The 21,660-nt window shown below is 41.4% G+C and overlaps 1 protein-coding gene across 1 annotated transcript in view; it reads left to right on the top strand.

Annotated features, from left to right (window-relative positions):
• INPP4B (inositol polyphosphate-4-phosphatase type II B) overlaps positions 1-21,660 on the top strand; it is a 563,351-nt gene that overhangs the window by 363,835 nt on the left and 177,856 nt on the right. Inside the window, exons 8-9 of the mRNA XM_081093135.1 lie at positions 8,878-8,928; positions 17,280-17,359. Coding sequence (XP_080949261.1) covers positions 8,878-8,928; positions 17,280-17,359 — 131 coding nt within the window. The remainder of the gene's footprint in view (positions 1-8,877; positions 8,929-17,279; positions 17,360-21,660) is intronic.

Below are 21,660 nucleotides of genomic sequence, written 5' to 3' on the forward strand. Positions count from 1 at the left end.
ACCCTTTCACAGGGGTCACCTAAGACCATACTGCATATCAGATATTTACATTACGATTCCTAACAGTAGCAACATTACAGTTATGAAGTAGCAACGAAATTAATTGTATGGTTGGGTCACAACATGAGGAACTGTATTTAAAGGGCCAGAAGGTTGAGAACCACTGCTCTAGAGGTTCGTCCTTTTGGCTTTAAGTAAGTGTCCAGGACAGGCCGTGGCTTGTACACGTAGAACAAGAAACCTGATGGGGTCTGAACCAGGGTACCTTTCTCAGCCCAGTGTCCCTTTCAGGAAGGTGCAGAACTCACGTGTTGGAAAGGCAGGGCACAAACTAAACTCTCAGTGCAGTGGCAGGAGACCTCTTCGACTTCCACGAAAACCAGACCTCAGTGTTTTAGCAGAGCCTCTACCTTTCAGAGATGTTCTGACAATGGAAGGGAATGTCTAAAGGTATTTTTGCTGTTTCGGTCATTTTTCAACTGCCTGTAATAGATCTCTGTAATAGTTGGAAAGGGAAAAGGAATAAAATGTGGGTAATGGCAGGGATACTCAGAGTTATGTGCCTCTGGAGCTGCATTTGCAGTCACCATTAACCTAAAGGACCACATGATTCCTGTATGATTGGTGGAATTGAGTATAATGGCGCATTCATATCGCAAAATTAGAAGTCTTAAAGAGCAGCTAATTAAGCGTAAAGGGACCCATGTGATCAGAGAGCCGCGATGTGAACATCACTTCCTTAGAGAAATGGGAAAACCTCTAAGATTGGATGCATCCAACATAAAACAGTGCTTATATTTGTCTTCCTGTCATCTCTTTGTGGCTGGAAGTCTATAGAATGTTCTTGTGTACATAATTTTGTATGATATGTTTTGACATGTGAAAGATAATCACACTTACTTAGTAAAGACCAAGACAGCATGCCATACTAAATAATTATTGGATTATTTCTGGATAGTGCTCAGGCTTTAGGGGAAACCCTGTTTTGACTAAGAAAACTACCTGCAGTTATGCATTTGTAACTGGTTTATTGAAGACTTACCTCAATTGGCAGACCAACATATAATGGGACTTTCTCCTTCTCTAATCATTTCTCAGTATGCGCTGTTAATTATTACTTTTCATCTCTCAAGCACATTTGGAAGATTTCTTATCGTTCAATATCTTTCATTTATTAAAAAATTTACTCAATGTGGGGGGTGGGACAAGCCATGAGCCCTCTGACAATAAGCTATAAACAATCCAGATATGTTACAGAAATCACGTTTGAAAACGTCATCAAGCTGTGAAAATAATTATGAGATGAACTAAAATTCCAGAGAAAGGAGGGCTTTTGGGAGTTGAAGATCAGGAGCCTGCGGATTTTCCTCGGTGGCATTTGCTGATAATAAGAATGGGCTGAAGAAGAGCCTTTGCATGGGCTGAAGAAGGGCTGTTGCTTCTCAGAGAAAGAGAATCGGCAATTTTCAAGCAGTTAGTTGAATTAAATGAGAAATCATGACTTCAGGTGTCTCAGGTCAATGTCCATTTGTTCTCAGAAGACGCTTACTGAACTCAGAGCTTTGCAGGATGCTAAAGAACCAGGCCAGACGCCTATAGAAAGCTGAGGGAAACCTCCCACTGTTTCACAGTGCTTAGGAAACCAGGGAAGACAAAAAACAAGTGAGAGACAAAGTCCATTTCTCACCTGAGGGCATTTACAAATTCTCCCTTCAGCTGAAGTCAGAGCATCAGGACCTTATAAACACAAGATGGCAGCTAAACACAGAGAACCCATCAGAGATTTTGGTTTTCATGTGAACTTGAAGTGATAAATATGGAGACTGAAGCTCCAACTCACAGCTCATCTGCCTATAAAAACATTTGCCAGATTTTCAAGCCTTCTGGGGTACAGTGCGGAAGAGTGCTCTGAGATGTCTGAGAATATCCGGCACTCTTTCAGGGTTGAAGAGCAAAGACGAGCTGTGCTCTCAGTTGAAAGTCACAGAAAGCCATTCCCCTATAACAACGATAGGCTGAATGTATAAGTTTGCTGGGATTACTGTCACAAAATGCCACAGACTGGGTGGTGTGAGCAATAGAAATTTATTTTGTCACACTTCTGGAGTCTGGAAGTCCAAGATCAAATGGCAGGGATGAGTTCTTCTGAGGCCTCTTTCCTTTGCTTGCAGATGGCCACCTTCATGAGTTACTTCATGTAGTCATTCTTTTGTGTTTGCATCACTGGTGTCTCTTTGTCTTACCCTATTACATTAGGGTCCCACTTTAATGCCTCATTTTAACTTAATCACGCTATCTCCAAATGCAGTCACATTCTGAGATATTGGTGTTTAGGGCTTCAACATATGAATTTGGGATGTGGAGGGTCTATGGAGGTGGAGAATTAGCCTTTAACACAGGGTCTTACCAAAATTCCAGCCTAGCTCTGACCCAAATCAATAACTGATTTGATGACCAGAGCAATCCCTTTCATTTGTATAACAAACTAAAGGGCATTACTGATTGAAAATATTATCTGGAGCTTTTACAGATGCCTGACATTGAAAAAAATTACTAAACACCTTCATAACCAGAAGACAAAACCCCATTCCTTATCCCAGTCATGTTTATGTGAAAATGAGTATCAACATTCTCATCTGAATGCGTATCATTCTCATTCATAAACTCGCTTCTATGTCATTCTTTCTCAAACTTTAATGTGCATGTGATTCACTTGGGAACCTCGTTAAAATGAAGAGTCTGATCAGTAGATTTGGAGTAAGCCCGATATTCTGTATTTTTATAAGTTTCTAACCAACTGCAGACCAGTAGGTGTTGAGTAAACACAGGGGCATTTAAGAAACATTGTCTGATAATGTCCAAGACCTCTACCAGCTTTGAGATTCTGTTAATCTTTTTAAAAATATAGTTTTGGCTATCTCTCAGTACAAGGAAATAAAATATTGACTGAGCAACTTATTCCTACTGTGAAAGGGGGCTAAACATTTCAGGTTTTTATGTGTTTGAGTATTAAAGCAGTTATGTGTTCATACCCAGTAAATGTGATATTATTATGCATTCTAATTTGAGATACATATAGATCATTAGAGTAAAATTTTAATTGGTAAAAAAATGATGTGTTTCAATGACATATTCATTATCAGAGACCTTACCAGATGTGACAACAGTCTAAGAATAGCATCTAGGCTCTCTGTGTCCCAAGGGTATTCCTCTACTATTGCCAATATGCTCTGCCCTCCAGCTGAATGAACAGGGGAAGGTTTCTTCCTCACTGACCAATGGGAAGATGTATTTGCATGAGACCAGGGCAGCATGGCCTTCCCTCTCTTGATCTAGGGACCCAGTGATGTCCTGGCAGTTGAGGCAGTGGCACTGCCTCATTCATAGTTACTGTGAAAAGCACTGCAATCCTCACCCTCCTCCCACCCTCAGGGGAGTAGTGCCCATGCTGTGTGTAACAAGGTTGACTAGTTTAGGGAATTCTCCATGGATTTGAGTACGGGAGTAGTGCTGTATTCAGCCACTGCCGTGGTAGTCCAAGCAGCCTCCTGCTTGGGAACAATGAAAGTTTATGACCCATTCTGTAGGGATTTGATGAAACAGTGAGTATTAATTCACTATATGCTACCTTTTGACTTTTCTTTTTCAAGGTAAACTTAGTGTGTAGAATTTTGCTTAAGAAGTTGATAGAGAAAGAAATGAATGTGTTTTACATGAACCTGGTGACATATTCAAGATGGAATATATAATCTTCTACATGATCATTCCTATTAATTATTCTGTCTTGCTTTATTTGATATCATAAAATTCTAGACCAAAAGAAGTTATACAATTTTTAAATGTGTAGTCAGACAAACATTCTTATGTTCTGGGGAGGGCCAGGGAGGGGTATAGTGAAGACAAACATGAACAAGAACTGGTAACGAGACCAAAAAAGGGAAAATTAGTTCTTGAGGAAGGCCAGTAAATCTCAGGAGGCTTGATGTTACCCATGAACTGAAATATTCCAAATGCTACAGTGACAACCATTGCTTCATCTCTTCCTCATCAAGAGGTCTCTTCTAAATCTGTCCTTTGCTTACATTTTTTCCCTAGTGAAATATTTCTCCCTCCCTATCTATCTCTCTGTCTCTCAGTCTTCCTCCCTTCTTTCCTCTTCTCTTCTCCTTTATTTTTCTCCCTTCCTTCCTCATCTCCTATCTCCCTCACTACTTCTTCTCTTCCTCTGTATCAGGTATTCTCCTAGGTCCTGTAAAGATGTAAAAGTCAACTGACTCCATGTTAAAGATAACTGACATCCATCGCTTCTCGGCCTTTTGGCTAAGATCAAGTGTAAAGATAACTGACATCCAGGTAAAAGACAGCTGGCATAAAGATGTTAAATACTTCTCCCAGCATGACTGGGAGTGGAGTTGGGATAATTCAAGGCTCTGATCATCTCACTCCTCTATCCAAATGTCTTCCCCGATTTCTTGGTGCCTATAAATTGCATAAAGCTCCTTAATAGACGGCCCTTTACAGCAAATGATCCCAACCTGTCTCTTCAAGTATTTTTACCTCTTGCTCCTTTCATGAAGGTCCCCATGTTATAGCATCAAGGAACACCCACTCTTTCTCAACCACAAATGGGCTTTTATAACTCTTTGATGCATGCCTTCTATACAGCACCGGCTTGCTTTGTCATATCCTTCATTGCCTAAAACTTTTACTCATCCTTCAGAACTCACACCACCTCTTCTGTGAAACCTCTCCTGACACTCACAGCCTGAATTAGTTACTACTCACTCTGGATGCCCACAGGAAAATGCTCACATTTCCAGTACAGCCTTTATTACATTGTACTGGATTATTCATACATTTGCCTCACCCACTGGACTCTAAAGTCCCAAATGGAAGCAATGGGACCTTATTCACTAGCAAACCCAGTGCTGGCCACCTAGTTTGAGTTCACTGCAATGAGCGTTATATATAACCTAAGAAATGCATCATTGGCCTGGTTGGTGTGGCTCAGTAGTTGAGCATCGACCTAGGAGCCAGGAGGTTATGGGTTCGGTTCCTGATCAGGCCATATGCCTGGGTGTCGGGTTCTATCCCCAGTGTGAGTCATGCAGGAGGCAGCTGATCAGTGATTCTCTGTCATCATTGATGTTTCTGTCTCTCTCTTCCTCTCTGAAATCAATAAAAATATATTTAAAAAATAAGTGCATCATTGATGTGTAACCTACATGTCATGATATCAGTAGCATTGACCTTAAATATAAATGTTTTAGAAATATACATGCATACTAATATAAACAAATGTTTCATATGAAAATCTGACTTTATAGAATTTAAAATTGGTTTACAAAAGTTTTGTCTTTCAGTTTCTCAAAGTCAGAAACTCTAAATCAGTGATTTACTGGTAAACATAACTCGATTTAGGAAAATGTGACCTATGTGTACTTTTCAAAAGTGCTTCTATTAAGTGAAGTAACACAGTTTCACACACATGTTGGATGTGGCAATCTTGTCTGTAGATATCTTTAGATTTCTTTAAATTGTGCACAAATTTGGATTGAGAATCTTATTTCTCTAGTTTATTTATATTTATAAGGAATAAGTGTTCTACTGATAAAATCAATATAAATTTTGGAGTTTAATGACCATGTTGCAGGAATTTTTACTATTAATTCCAACTTGTCCAACATTATATATCATGTAGTTTATGCATTTCTGCATATGTTGACCCTCACCAGCTTCTGACTTTTTCACTTTATTTCTAAATTCAAGCATATCCCTTTAGATAATGATATTTGAGTGTTAAAATATTTTTTAAATTATGTATAAATATACACATATATGTATGTGTTTATGTGTTGCATGTGTGTGAATACTTATCCACTGTCTATATAGTCCATTCTAATATATATATATATATATATATATATATATATATATATATGTATATAGTCCATATAAACATACTATATATATGGAGAGAGAGAGAAAGAAGGTGGAGGAGAGTGAGAGAAAGATACCATATGCACATACACACTGTATGATCCACTACAGGCCACTATCAATATGTAGTTTCCTCATCCTTTGAGGCCAGCCAATGATTTCCCTTTAATGAGGCTGAATAGTGCAGCTGAACATTGTGGACTAAACAACACTGATGCAGCTACCAAACTGCTAATGCTCTTCTCCAGTGAGCGCTGCATCATGAAATCCTCATGAAATCGAGTGTGTTCTGCAAATTGTGTTGTTTACTCTGGTCCATCTCTCTTGTCATTTATTTTGTGCTCTGGTGAACAATTTTGTGTCATAATGACTGACAAATTGTGCCCACGATAGAGCTGGATATGTCATAAAGAAGCAGAGAAAGAGTGCTAAGCTGGAAGTTAAAATGGACTGTTTCACCACGGCCTGAGGCTTTTTCCCAGGAACTAGAAACCATGGTAAGGATGAGTAGGCCATTAGGAGCTGGTTCACGTGCTTGGACATTAGGAGGGTCATTTTACACATCCCTTCAACCAGGGAACATTGACCTGGCAGGGTCAGGCATGTCAGGGGTGAAAGGATTTTAAAAGCAATGTGATCGACAGTACTGTCCCTCTGGAGGAATTTTGTTAAAATGACCTCTACAGCATTGGTCCAGGTGTCCTGGGTCCCTCTGTTCCATCAGCCCTCCCAACCCTCTGCTCTCCAGTTTAGCAGAGTGTGCTAATATGTACTAGTAGATCTGCATTTATTTATTTCTATTTACTTAATGGAATTTATTGGGCTGGCATTGGCTCACAAAATTACCTTGTTATCTCATTCTTACTTCAACTGAAATAATGTTAAATTTAGGCTTTATGTTTCCTCCTGCTTTTTACTAGCTTTTTCTTAAGTGAGAAAGATAGTCATGGTTTCTTTTCATTTCAAATATTTTTGTCTTAAGTAGATGTGGATGAAAAAGAGGCCACGTACTAAGCCTGCAAGTCCTGCACGGTGGCTTTTCAAACCCAGAGTCCTAACGTGACCATGCAGGGAAGCCCGCAGGTAGAAATTCCTGCCTCAAAGTAGGTCACAGTGGTAGCCACTTCCTGGGCCTTTAACTTCCCTGTCATGGGTCAACCTTTACCTTTGACATTGTCTTTGTTTTTGAGAATCTAAGATAATGTACCTTTGAAATGTCTGAGTCATTTTCTTTTCTAGCCCCATCAAAGGTACAACCAGGCAGCACGGCAGGACACCACATTGCTATCTTGTCCCCTACATATCCTCTCTGTGCACTGTAAACATTAACTATCCTGCACTCAGCAGTATCAAAGAAGTGTCTCTACACCTTGCTTTTTATCCAATCCCAGAGAGTTCTTGCTTTGCTTTCTCCTGCCCCCTTAATCTACCACCAATGGATTTCATGTAACCCTCCTTATGTCTCCTCCTTTGATTCTAATGTATAAAATAAACTGCAAAACTGCCGTTCTCTGGAGCGGTTTCTCAGTCCGTTGAGATTTTGCTTCCCGGCAGTTGTCATCAGTCTGGATCAGATGCACTCTTATAAGACCTTTTCTTAGGCTGAACATTCTTTCGCCGACATAGAGAACCATAGACTTGGCCACTGAACATTGGAATCCACATCTGGCTTTTCGGCCGGAACCACTATCTTCCATTAATTTGCCAAAATGACTAGCACCAAGGGAAAGAGGAGAGGCACATGCTCTGTGTTCTCTAGGCCTTTTAGAGTTGCTCCTTTGGCCGCGTGCGTGCGGATCTGTAAGAAAGGTAATATTGTGGACATCAAGGGATGCCCCACAACTGTTCCTGTGGCAACACTGGTGGAGTCTACAGTGTCACCCAGCATGCAGTGGACATTGCTGTGAACAAACAAGGGCAAGATTCTTGCCAAGAGAATTAATGTATGGATTCAGCACAGTAAGCACTCTAAGAGCTGAGATCGCTTCCCGAAACATGTGAAGGAACATGATCAGAAAAAGAAGGAAGTCAAAGAGAAAGGTACCTGGGTTCAACTGAAGTGCCGGCCTGTTCCACCCAGAGAAACACACCATGTGAGAACCAATGGAAAGGAGCCTGAGCTGCAGGAGCCCATTCCCTATGAATTCATGGCATGACAAGTGTAAAAAAAATAGAAGACCTCTGTACTTATTTTTCAAAAAAGGATCCATGTCTGAGGGCGGGATAGATCACCAAAGTTTGAAAAGGTCCCCAGTAATTCTAATGCCCAGCCAGGTTAAGCAGGACTGCTCAGAAGACTCGTGTAAACTTATTATCTAAGACGTTGATAGTTCACATGGAACACTTTTCACACTTATTATCCAAGGTGTTGATATTTCACTTGGAATGCTTTTCAAACTTCTGAAAAGCCTACCCAGATGATTAATTATTTTACACTGTTTCCCTCTCCCCCAATTGAGAATTAATTTGCAAGTGAATCTAGATAATGGTATCTGACAATTAGGCCCAGAGTTCTCGAGTGGGAGGGAGAACTTATAAGAACTGTGGGTTTGGGTGCTCATTCAGAGAATAAATATCTATTGAGTATATATGAATAACTTCCTCTACACCAGTTCTATCATTTCCCGGGAATATTGAATGAGGGTTGCTTTTTATGGAAATTAAAGCTGATTCACTTACAGGCCAGATATCTCTGACAAGTGCTGGTGTGTGAGGATCCAGGCAGTCCTGTGTACTCAGAAACATTAGAAAAGCTGGGAGCTATAAAAGGACAGCTTCCTTGCTCTGCAGTGGGGGTTGTACACAGGTACTTCAGCAATGATTAACCAGGGAGTCTGCACTGACGTCAGATGAAGCAAAGTAAAGCCAGCACCTGTGAAGCTTCTGCACTGGTTTCTACTCCAGATTCACCTGGAAAATGCTTGTTTTTCTTCATAGGTTCGAACCAGCGTCCTGCCTGAACACAAGGATACCCTGCCGGAGATTGGGGTAAGTGCTTCTTTTGTGTCCAAAAGGCGCGCTCATCACTTCGAAGTTAATTATTTGGGTTTTCCTTGGCTTCCTGCCTAGTAGCTAACAAATGAAACGGAGTTACATTGACAGAGTGTGAGTATATGAGGAAGCTCTGTCACGTATTTGCTGAGTTGCATGGAATACATTTCTTATCTCCTGAAAATAATCCTCCAGTGAATCGGGATTTAGGCCGGCTGGCTAGCGAGGCGTCTAGAAGTTGCCCTGCAGGTAGCTGAGATGCAATTCCCACCTAACACTCCTGGACCACCAGGAGGCTGGGGAAATTGTAGCCGTGAGTTCTACCTCTTCCAGAAGGAGGCAGAGAACCAACCAGCCACAGGACTGTGATGCTTTCTGTTTCTTGCTGCTTAAACCTGTCAGAACATGCCACCTGAACCTGGCAAGGCAGCTCTTCAAATATATGCCCGAGAAGAATGCCAGCCATCTCTGAATCTGGTAGGGTAGAAGGGAAAGGGTATTGGTGCTCGCTCATGCCTGACGCAAGCTTCTTGTTTCTTCTTGGGGACTGGTTGAATACCTCTGACTCAGGAGAATCTCTGTGATTTGTTTTCTGCCTTCACCTCTTGGGCTGCTCTCACTTTCACTACCAGTCTCTGTGCCTAGACTACAGGGGCTTCGTTTTAATTTCTCCAGCGGGCCTAGCAAGTTCTTCCCAGCCTCAGGCCTTCATTGCTCAAGCACTTGTCTCCCTCCCTGATCTGGGTTGAGATCAGACACCTTTTGTTTCTGTCCACCCCATGCGCCCTCCTTCAAGCTAGGTCCTCCACTGCACACTGTCATCACACCCTGTACCCATCCTTCATCAAGTGTAAGGCCTTTTGAAATCTGTAACTATTAAAAAGTTAATAGCCCTGACTGGTTTGGCTCAATGGATGGAGCGTCGGCCTGCGGACTGAAGGGTCCCAGGTTCAATTCCGGGCAAGGGCATGTACCTTGGTTGCAGGCACATCCCCAGTGGGAGGAGTGCAGGAGGCAGCTGATGGATGTTTCTCTCTAATCGATGTTTCTTACTCTCTATCCCTCTCCCTTCCTCTCTGTAAAAAAACCAATAAAATATATTTTTTTAAAAAAGTTAATAATTATTTTATAAGGAAGTCCATTTATTTCTGAGGCTGAGGATGAGATGGTTTAATTTTTCCCTTCTTACTGTCCACCTCCCGCCCCAGCTGTTCTGTGTTAAATCCCCCTTGCTTGAAGCTTTATTGCTATCTTGACCTAATTGTATGAATTTCCTTGCTATTTTTTTTCTCATTCAGGTTCTTGGAATATATCTTATTCATTATAAGACTTGAATCTCTGATTTTAAAGTATTTTCTTCCATCCTCTCCTGACACCGTTTTCCACTGGAGGCTGGCCATCTCTGTGCCTCTAGCAGCCTGTGGTGGGGGGCGAGCATAGTCTGGTTCTCACGCATGTCCTACCCTTTCCTGCTCTTGCTGCTCATGCTGTGGTGAGGGGAGAGGCAAGGGGACAGGCTCCTCGCTGCTTGTCCACGGTGAGGGTGAGGGTCCCTTTCTGCTGGCTCTGATGTTTCTCAGGTCAACGCTGTCTAACAGAGTCCTCTGCGTGGCAGATGATTGAAATGCTGGCTCTCTCGTGAGCACAAACATAGGTACGATGCTTTTATTCAGTGTGGATAGTGCATGTATCCACTTTCCATTCCTGTGGGGTGGGAAACCATGTAACCGTAACTATTAGGCTTGACAGTTAAAAAAAAAAAAATACACAGGCTCTGAAAAAGGACCTGCCTTGTAGATTATGTGAGGGAAGATGTTGTGTATCACCCTCATGATATCACCATCAGCTCTTCAGAGATCTTTGAAAACGTACACCACAGTTCCTGTATGTAGTTTTATAAGAATAGGTCAAAGTATTATTGTTATACCCATACTAGAGGCTCAGTGCACAAAAATTTGTGCACTCGGGGGTGAGGGGGGGTCCCTCAGCCCGGCCTGTGCCCTCTCGCAGTCTGAGACCCCTCGGGAGATAACGACCTGCTGGCTTAGGCCTGCTCCCAGGTGGCAGAGAGCAGGCCCAATCCCTAGGTGCAGCCCCTGGTTGGGCTCAGAGCAGGGCCGATTGGGGAGTTGGGGCGCCGCCCCCTGTCATACACAGAGCAGGGCGATCGGGAGGTTGTGATTCCACCCTCAGTCACGCTAAGGGTAGGGCCGATTGGGGGGTTGGGGCACCATCCCCTGTCACACTCAAGGCAGGGTCGATGGGGAGGTTGCGGCGCCACCCCCTGTCATGCACAGAGCAGGGCCAATCAGGGGGTTGGGGCATTTCCCCCTGTCACTCACAGAGCAGGGCCCATCAGGGGCGTTGGGGCTCTGTACCCTGTCACGCACAGAGCAGGGCCAATCAGGGGGTTGGGGCGCCACACCCTGTCACACACAGAGCCGCAGGGCGATCAGGGGGTTTGGGTGCTGCCCCCTGTCACGCTGATCCCGGTGCCGGGTGGCATATTACCCTTTTACTATATAGGGTAGAGGCCTGGTGCATGGGTGGGTGCCGGCTGGTTTGCCCTGAAGGGTATCCTGGATCAGGGTGGGGGTCCCCACTGGGGTGCCTGGCCAGCCTTGGTGAGGGGATGATGGCTGTTTGCAGCTGGTCACACACCCTTCAGGGTGGGAGTCCCCATTGGGGTGCCTGGCCAGTCTGGGTGAGGGACTGAGGGCTGTTTTCAGGCTGGGGGTGACTGAAGCTCCCAACCACCCCTTTTTTTCTTTTTCTTTTTTTTATTCTGGGCCAGCTTTAGCTTTGAGGCTTGGCTCCAGCTCTTAGGCCTCCGCTGCTGAAAGTAGGTTTCTGGCCTTTGCTTACAATGTTGCGATCCTGCTGGCTGAAGCCGGGCAGGTTTCTGGGTTTTGTTTAGCTTCTATGTTTGTTACATAGTTGCTTGCAGCTCAGAGGCCTGCAGCGGCAAGTGGGGAACGTTGGAGTCCTCCGTCACTGAAGCAAGCAAGCCTCATGTTAGTTTCAAGCTGCCTGGCTGCTGGCCGCCATCTTGGCTGACAGTTAATTTGCATATTGCCCTGATTAGCCAATGGGAAGGGTAGCGGTCATATGCCAATTACCATGTTTCTTTTTTATTAGACAGGATAACCTCTAAGCCAGCACCATTCAGTAGAAATACAGTGTGTACCACAAATGTAATTTTAAACTTCCTAGGAGCCCAGGCTTTTAAAAGAGTAAAAAAGAAACAGGTGAGATTAATTTTAATATTTCATTTAACCCTATACTATCTGCAAAATATTACCACTTCAAAATATAATCAATATAATTAATTATCAATAAATTATTTATCACACTTCTTTTCTCATGCCACATCTTATACATTTGATGTGCATTTCACCCTTAGAGCACATCTTAATTGAGAGCTACAGCTCAAGGTAGGGCTCAAGCTGGTGGCTACACATTGGATAGTGCAGCTCTAGACAGTATTTGGAAAATCTTGGGAGTTTCCATGCAAATTTCATTGTAAAGGAGACATGTACTCTTGATAAAGGCTTAGTTAGATGAATGTACCTGATAGAGGTTTGCCCAGCTCATGGCCATGTGTGTGAGGATGTACATACTCTGGCTCCTTATGCAGTAGTGCTCGACCAGGGGACCATTGAGGACCTGCTCCAGGGGGGTGTACAACCCCGCTGAGCATCCGGGATATCTGTGACTTGCTCAGAGTCCCTGTGAAGGCTGGTGAGATAAACTGCTTACTTGTACAGTCCCTGTGGAGAGCAGCCAGGGATTGAGACAGGTGCCTTCCTTTCTTCCTCTGCTTGACATCACACACTCCAGCCAAGTGAGTGATTGAAATCGTGCATGAAGCCATTTAATAATCACCTGCTTTGGGTGCTTGGACCAGAACGATCGTGGTAAGTGCTGCCTGTCATGAGCAGACTAGAGAGGTCAGAGCCATGTGCAGTGCAGGCAGAGCGCTGTCAGAAGGAAAGGCATTGCCACCTGCCTTGGAAATGAGGCTAGTGTGATGGGGTTGGAAGAATGCTGGACCGAAAAGCAAGAAGCCTGGACTGGAATTGGCCTGTGACCAGGTGTAAGCAGTTCACTCCTCTGGGCCCGTTTCTTCCCCTGCAGAATGGCAGTGCCTTAACAAGCCCTGCCATTCTCTGATTCCAGATGGACATTTCTTGGGCACTGCTGAACATTCCATGTGATCTGACAAAAATATGAGCTATAGGGAATCATAAGTAACATGCAACAACAGTAACTGATAGGACCATGCAAACTTTGAATCCTTGTTTTTTTTTGCACTTGTAATCTAGTATTTCTTTTAATTTATATTTTTTCTGAACCTATTGTTTAATATGTGTGTGTGTGTGTGTGTGTGTGTGTGTGTGTGTATTGCGGGAATTTCTCATAGACTATATGAGAAAATATGTGTGTATATTTTTAAATACTCTGACTTTTCCAAAAAGTACTTAAAGTAGACTTATAACACTTTTAAGTCATCTGACTTTTGAGTGTATTATTATTATTATTTTAAATCCTCACCTGAGGATATGTTTATTGATTTTTATTATTATTTTAAATCCTCACCTGAGGATAGGTTTATTGATTTTATTTTTATTCTGCCTCTCAAAAAATAAAGAGAGAGAGAGAGAGAGAAATACAAAACATTGATAGGAGAGGGAAACATCAATTGATTGCCTCCAAATGCACCTCAACTGGGGATCGAGTCTCCAACCTTTGGGTGCACAGGATCATGCTTCAACCAATTGAGCAACCCGGCCAGGGCTTGAGTGTATCATCTTAATCACTGTGACAGCTAATTCCATGGAATGCCTCCTTTTTTCTGAGCAACGCAGTAAGTGCTTTTCCTGGATAGCTTCGGCTCCAATGACAACGACTCTGAGACAGATATACCGTGATCATAGGCACCTTTTTCATACAGAAACTACTAGTAAGGCCTAGAGTGGTGGAGTAGCTTATCCAAGAACGCGGGTTTGTGAAGGAGAAGACAGAGAAACAAGGCCTGGCAGTGCCATCAGCGGACCCCGCCCGAGGCCTGGGGGGATGATGGAATTGCCTGGTTTCCATCTGAAACAGAATGATTGGTTTACGACTACACTTCAGACCCCTGAGCTCCAGCTCTAGGGAGGCTGACATGCTTTGTCTTGTTTATTTTCCCCCTGATATTGGAGCTTCCAGTATAAAGCCTTTAAGGTGAGAATTTTAGAAACAGGAACCAAAGGAGAGATGGAAAGCATTGTTCCTTGAGTTCTACTTGAAATATTTATAAAACTTAAAAAAAATATATGATTATTATTACAGTAACAGCAAAGACGAAATAGTTTTATATTTTTATCTTTTTACATTAGGTGAAACAAAATTATTTATTTTACATTCTTGTTGGCTATTTCCCCTCATAGGAATTCAGGTTTCAAAAATAAAGACTGTTTTCCCTCTAATTCATTCTTTTACCGGAGACCAGTGAATGAATATTCATGGGAATGAATGATGTGTTTTCCAATTTTTTTTTGGGGGGGGGGGGCGGGGCAGGTGCAGAGGGACCTAGTTTTATTTATTTTGAAGTAAAACTAATACATAAAAACCTTCTAGAAAATAAATGTATAGGCAGGCAATGCCATTGTTGGTGTTGCAATGTGAAACAATTATACATTATCATGAAATTTTGCGGTTTCATTCATGCATTTTATGCAACATGTAGTCCCAGGATAGTTTTTTTTTTTAAATAAATATGGTAGCGTTTATACCTACATAACACCTCCTCTAGTTTGATACATTTTTATAATGTAATGCTAGGGCGCCTTTTCCCCAGATTGATTTTTAACATGTTGTGTTATTTCTGTAAGATCTCTTATTATCCTTTGAGATTAGGCATGTGGCTGACAGTTGTGATGGACAAGACGGACCAACGGGCATTCTTGGCACATTGCAGGCATTCTCAGTGCAGCCCCTCTGTTCCAGGTGCTGGGCCTGACTCAAAGATGGTCAAGCCAAGGTCCTGCTTCCACAGCAGCTCCTGGTCTGGTGGGCAGGAGAGACAGTCAGTAACTTCTGGTCACAGTCGGTACTTGCAGCTGTGCCTCATGGCGTGTCTGTTGCCCATGTCTGGAAATAGCCACTCCACCTGTTTCCTTGCTGCATTCCAGTCTGGGGCATTTGCACGTTTTCTTGCTGAAGAGACCACAATAACATTCATGACATGTGTAGTTTTTAATTTATTCCAAAACCCTTTGTACCTTCAGAATCTCAAAAGGCAAATGCTGAGGAATTATGGAGTTTCTGATCAGTTAAAAGTTTTCTTTGAGAATGGATAATAAGTGAGAAATGGAATGTAAATGAAAAACGCTGATTATCAGTGAAAGAGAAAGTGAAACCTCTTTAAAATACAAAATGTTAAATGAAACTTACTACAACAGCATACAATCTACATACTACCATTGTTTTGATTTCTCACATTTCAGTGAATTATAGTAGTTTAGAAATATCTGCAGAAAGAGCATTTCTCCTCGATCTAATAGAATAACTTACTTGAAGCTATGACTATCCCATTCATTCATTCATTCATTGTCAGTAAATATTTATCACATGCCTGCTTTATGCTAGACTGTGGGGGGGAGGGTATCAGAAATCAGAATAAAGCTCCTTGAGGAGCCTCAAATATCACTTATTTGGGGGTACAGAATAAGCAGATGTGTGTGTGTGTGTGTGTCTGCGCGCGCGCGCGCGTGTGTGTGTGTGTGTGTCTGCGCGCGTATGTGTGTGTGTTGTGATAAGTGCTAATAAAGAAAAACCCAACAGGACAGGGAACCAGAAATAGCAGAGTCTCCGTGCTCTTGTATACAAGGATGCTGTAGTTAGTATCTCTGATGAAGTTGCGTACTGCTTCTGTTCAGCTGATCTCTCGTGGGCTTGCTCTGCCCTGTGTTTCTTCAGGCTTTGTTCACACAGCTCTTGGGCATCCTTCTGTGCCTCAGTTCACTCTCATTTCATCCCTCCGTGAGCCAGTATTTTCACAAACCCTCTATTTTCACCTAACAGTCCCCACCTAACAATTTAACATTATATGCTTCTGGCTTTGGTGACTCAGTGTCTAAACCATCTCTTTGAGTTTCAAGTTAATGAATTGGGTTTATCACCACTAACATATAAGCATCTCTAATTTAAAAACTGAGTTTATTTCAAATGTTTGCCTTGAAGCCTTTTGGAACAGTTCTTCTATGTTAGAACTTGGAAAAGAGGGAGAAAAATGTGGACCAGAAGCTTTCCTTTCTTGTTATCAACAATTACTCAGCATGGACACAGCCTTTTATGCACGGAATAATTGCACACTTTCCTCTGAAAAGACCCAACTGGCCTCCGGTCTCTCATTCTAGGGAAGCCTGATAGCAGACTTATGAAGACAGAACGTTCTGGAAGATGTAGTGCTGCTCTTGTAGCATATTACAATGTGTTAGGCAGCAATGGCACAGACAGTAATATGGGTTTGATATTTTCTTCTTTACTTCTTGACCTTGAGGGGAGAATGAGAAATCCTATTTATGGTATACCACAATACTGTGACTTTTAAATCAGTAGAAGCCAGGAATGTTAAAAAGAGATGAAATATTTTTTTATTTGGGAAAAGCACAACCAATTTAGAGTTTTATTCTTTACATTATGAGTCAAAGAGTGGAGAAAGTAGATATTCATAGATAGTCAACACCCGGTATGATAGGTTAAAAAAGCAATTTTAGAAAATGTAACTGAACAAGTCCCATTATTTTTTGTGTGTCAGGATGAAATTGTCCCATGCTAGGATAGAAATAACAAAGGAAACAAACGCTTTTAAGCATTGCCGTGATGGGGGAAATAGAGCATTTCTATTTATAACTTGTCCAGAGTCCCACATAAAAATAGCTCCAACAACCAGATTTGCTCATATCTGGAATACAGCGTTGTTGCTGCCAGTGACGAAGAATTCTAATAAGAGCGACAGTGGCATTGGTAAATATTGAAAGTTAGCATCTTTCTTTTACCCCAGCTTTCATATGGGGAGAAAATTAGCTAGTGGAACAGTCCTGGCTTCTGTGTCACACATTTTGTTATTTTCCAGGCTATTTGTCTTTGTTTTTAATGAAAAGGATGCATTTGCACCCCTGAGACTTACCCCATGAGGTGGATATATCAGTAATGATTGTATTTCTGTCCGTGAAATGTTTATCAGGCTAAGAGATTTAACATCTTATTCTTCTAGAGACTAATTTTGTGTGATCGCTATGACAGCAGATATATTAGGAACCTCAGAAGTTAATGAAAACTGTTCTTTCTCTCATTTTCAGCGGAGCTTCCTGGGCTATGCCAGTTTTAAAGTGGGGGAGCTACTGAGGTCAAAGGAGCAACTGCTAGCCCTGAGCCTGAGGTGGGTCTCTCGGTCTGCAATAATACCGTTACAGTGACTAGCCCGCAATATTTACTGAGGGCTGACTGGGTTTGACAGTCATAGTTCTCGCATATGTTTAGATGTCAGCTCTCAAAGGGCTTACATTCTCCATTGCAACAGGTTGAATTGAAACAGCAATTATTCAAGCTCACATTCAAGTTCACGTTTCAGATTGTCAAAGTTTATTAGCCCTTGTGGTGGAGGGTGGGGGGTGGGGAGGGGAATTGCATTATCATTAAAGGGATGACATTTGTTTGAAAGTGAGAAAGCATTAGAAGTGATGAGCAATGTTATTAAATAATTTGTGTTACTTATCAAAATATTACTTTTAAAATCAAGTGCATTTCTCGGATTGAAATATATTGGCCAGAGGCATTGCAGATTTTTTGATGCTAGAGGGTAAAATGATTATTTCCTTTTTTAAAGCTTATTTTGTTGCTATCTTAAGTATAAACATATGTTAAAATGGAGTCATATTGAAACAGACAATAGATAGAGCTGATTTATAGTATAAGGACAATTTCTTTTGATAGAGAAGATGAAATAATCTTCAGAAAGTTCTATAGTGTTTTAATAATAAAAAGAATGTTAAAAATAAATTTTTATTTTTAAGTTTATAATAAATTTGAAACCATAGCATGTTGCTATATAACTGTATTCTTTTACAATTATGTGTACATGGAGGGGAGAATACTGCCTTGCGATATTTATATAGAATCCTGGTTGTAAACTGAAGATGCCCTTCTTTTGATGAAATATAAAGATGACTCGCAGGGAGAAGATAGTATCTTAAGTTTGTTTGCTGTCTGACCCAGCCCCCAAGGACCACTTATTACCAAGAATTTATTTTAGTAAAAATGCTGTGACATCTGTTGGAATTTGTACTGCTGGCTGTCTCCTTTTCTGATTAGTACTGACTCGTACGGTTTTGCATTTTGACTTAATAGGTAGTACACGATTTAAAGTAATTCATATTCATGCCTAAAAGTAAGCGTGGAAGCCACTATCTTCTCTCTGGCTTCCCTTAGGCTGTCTCGTAAACATCTGTTATTTTGTTGTTGTTGTTGTATTTTATTTGGGAAGACATTTAAAATATTGATAGTGTAGGGGGTTTTATTCCCAATAAAATTTTGTTGCATTTATTTTCAGTCTGAAGGGTGTACGGGCCGGCTGAAAAGTCTAGTTTTTCAAAGGCACTGGGGCCCTGGAAAAACCTGTTACCAGCCAAGCATGGTGGTTAGATCTGACCAGAGTGCTGCTGGGTTAAAACTCGGAGCTAACTTAGAACTAACAGCAGGTCATGCGTTTTCTAGATAAGATGCTGAGCACTTTATTCCTCCTTTTGCTGACTCACAAGCAGCAGTTGTGATTTTATCATTACTGTCACTAACAGCGGCGTGCTACACAGCAGACACTTCCTGGGAAACCGAAATCAGGGCACTGGAAATTGTTGGTAAAATGGAAATTAGTGACTACATACGATGCCTTTGAGGGAGGGTAGGAACAGAACGGTCAAGTTGAGAGTACGACCCTTGGAAGGAGATAGGAATATAATAATTTCAGATTTAGAGGCTATCAAAACAAATTTCCACTTTTAATTTAATACCCCTAATTCCTGTTCAGTTGAGTTTCATTGTGTTTAAGGAAAACAAATTGAAAAACAATGAGTTACATTTTCTAAAATAAATAATTGTTGAAAATCATTTCTGAAATGGCTAGGTTATTTTTTTTCCCCCTTTAGTGCTTTGCCAAGTTTTTCGATTTCACTCCCTATGAACCAGACAGAGTAGACTTATCATAGCCTGTGATTTCTGGTGCTTCATGTTTTTTTCCTTCTGATGTAATTCATCTTCTCTCTACTGACTAGAGAGTCTCTGAGGTACAGAGCTGCGAACATTAGGTCAGGAACAAAAAGCTTGTTTTGGGTTGTTTGTTTTGTTTTAAATATTTCCTTGTACTGATTATATCTGACTTTTATCCCAATTATAGTCCAGACATTTTAACACAATACAATTCTCAGGTTGTTATGTTTTAAAATATAGAGATGTATGGGAAAGGCTATTAAAGAAATAAACATTCATCTTCTGTTTATTTTTAAGATTTCCCTATTTTATATAACATTTATAGGTGTACATATTGATGCATATACATATGTATCATAGAGTGTGTTGTTGCATATGTATTTGTTTATGTGATTTTTAGGACTATTTTGCTTTCCCACAAACCATAAATACTTATTTTCTACGATCAAATATTTGTGCTTAGAGAAGTTAAGATACAAATCATGATATCTTTACATTTTTATGTTTTATTTAACCTTCATAAACACACATACACACTTCATTTTTGTTGTTTGTAAAAATAAAAGAACAACAGATAAACCCTACATATTTGAAATGTAATCCCACAAAGGCTTGTTCTTCACTCCAGAGCTGGAAATAATAAGGAAAGGCTCCTTAAACTATGACATATGGTTTTCTCCACAAGTGCACTCAGCGTGATAAAGACACGAAATTGCCACCATCATCTCACATGTTGTGAGCCCACGGGTGTCCTAGACACTCCAGGGCAGTGAATCAGAATAAGTTTGTTCTTAGAATCCTCTAAGTGCCTCTGAACCTCCGCAGTAACCTGAGACGCACCTTGGCCGTAGCCTGACAATACAGTTTTAAATGATAAATTATTTTCTATTCAAATGAAATTAAACTTGTTTAGAGTTTTAATCTCTTACTACTACTACTATGCTTTTCCTACACAGAGATAAAGACTATACACATCATCTTACTTTAAACACCAGATATATTCTTTAAAGTTCTTTGTATGATGGAATGCTTCTGTAACAGCACCTTTTCTTATCAATAGCTACTTGAACCTCAGAGATGAATTTTAAAAACCACATCCATGTGTCTTAATTGTTATATCTATTTTGAATACATTCTACTCTCTTTTGAAAGTCTTCCAGTTAGCTTTCCTAGGTACTAAAACGCAGGAGTGCAGCCAAAAGTTCTGATGATTTGGCAACACTACTTTTTCTGTATGTCTAAAACATTTTCTCTATTAAACTATAGGCTCGGTGCATGAAATTCATGCACGAGTAGGGTCCCTCGGCCTGGCTGGTGATCAGGGCCAATTGGTGGGGCAACTGGGAGGGCATTCAGGGCCCCCGCTCGCACCTGCCTTGGCTGGCGCTGCCCGCTTACCTGCTCCACCATCCTGCCGCAGTCCTGCTCTTCTTGGGGCCTATCGGGGCCGGCAGTGCCTCCAATGCAGCCTGCTGCCAGCACCACTGACACCCGCCATGTGCTGCGCCACCCACTGGTGACCAATGAACATCTAACTCCTGGTCAGTCGAACTCCTGCCCTTGGGGATAATTTGCATATTAGTCTTTTATTATCTACACTAATAAAAGAGAAACATGCAAATTGGTGTCACTCTGCTATGCTCACTAGCCAATCAGCTGAGCATGCAAATTAACTCAACAAAGATGGCTAATTTGCATATGCAGGCACGGAGCAAAGACTGAAGACTGAAGAGGCTTGGCTTCTCTGCTGCAGCTGGAGTGAAGGTCTGGGTCCCAGATGTCGGTGGAAAACCAGTGTTGGCAGCCAAGGGAAGGAAGGCCTATTGCATGAATCTCTTTGTGCAACGGGCCTCTAGTATAGGATAAGGGCAGTAGAGATTGACTGGTGGCCAATAAACCCTCGTTGAGAGAGAATATTCATGATTAATTATAAAACAGAATAGTATTATACTTTATTAAATGCATCAATGGAAAAGTTAGAGGATGTGAATGGCATATAAAACCTAAGTTAATTGATGCTTTTATGTAGAATTTATTAAGAAATGCACATCAGAAAGCCTGAAAGTATGCATAAGAACACTGCATTATTTTCTTGGGCATGAACAAGCAGAAACACAGACAAGTCAGTAGCAAATGCACACTCATGATTGATCCAGACATGTCTAAGGGGAAACCTCGCATCCTGGAGCGCTTCCTTCCCTGTGTTTTTGGTGCAATTGAAGCTCTCCCAGAATGGATCCTCTGATTCTGACACTGACTTTGACCTCATAGACGTGTGGGAAGAGGTAACTAACACTATTTGAGCTTTATGAGGGGTTAGCATTTCCAACATCTTGTCAAATTTGATCTTTTAATAACCTTGCCTGGAAGGTGGTATTATTTCTGTTTCACTCCTAAGCACGCTGAGGAATAGCAGTTGGATTTGCTAAGGTCACTCAGCTGGGATGGTATGGAAACATGGAGAGGGGAGAGAAGGAT

This window comes from Myotis nattereri, assembly GCF_964212035.1.
Source record: "Myotis nattereri genome assembly, chromosome: 5".
NCBI classification, from domain to species: domain Eukaryota; kingdom Metazoa; phylum Chordata; class Mammalia; order Chiroptera; family Vespertilionidae; genus Myotis; species Myotis nattereri.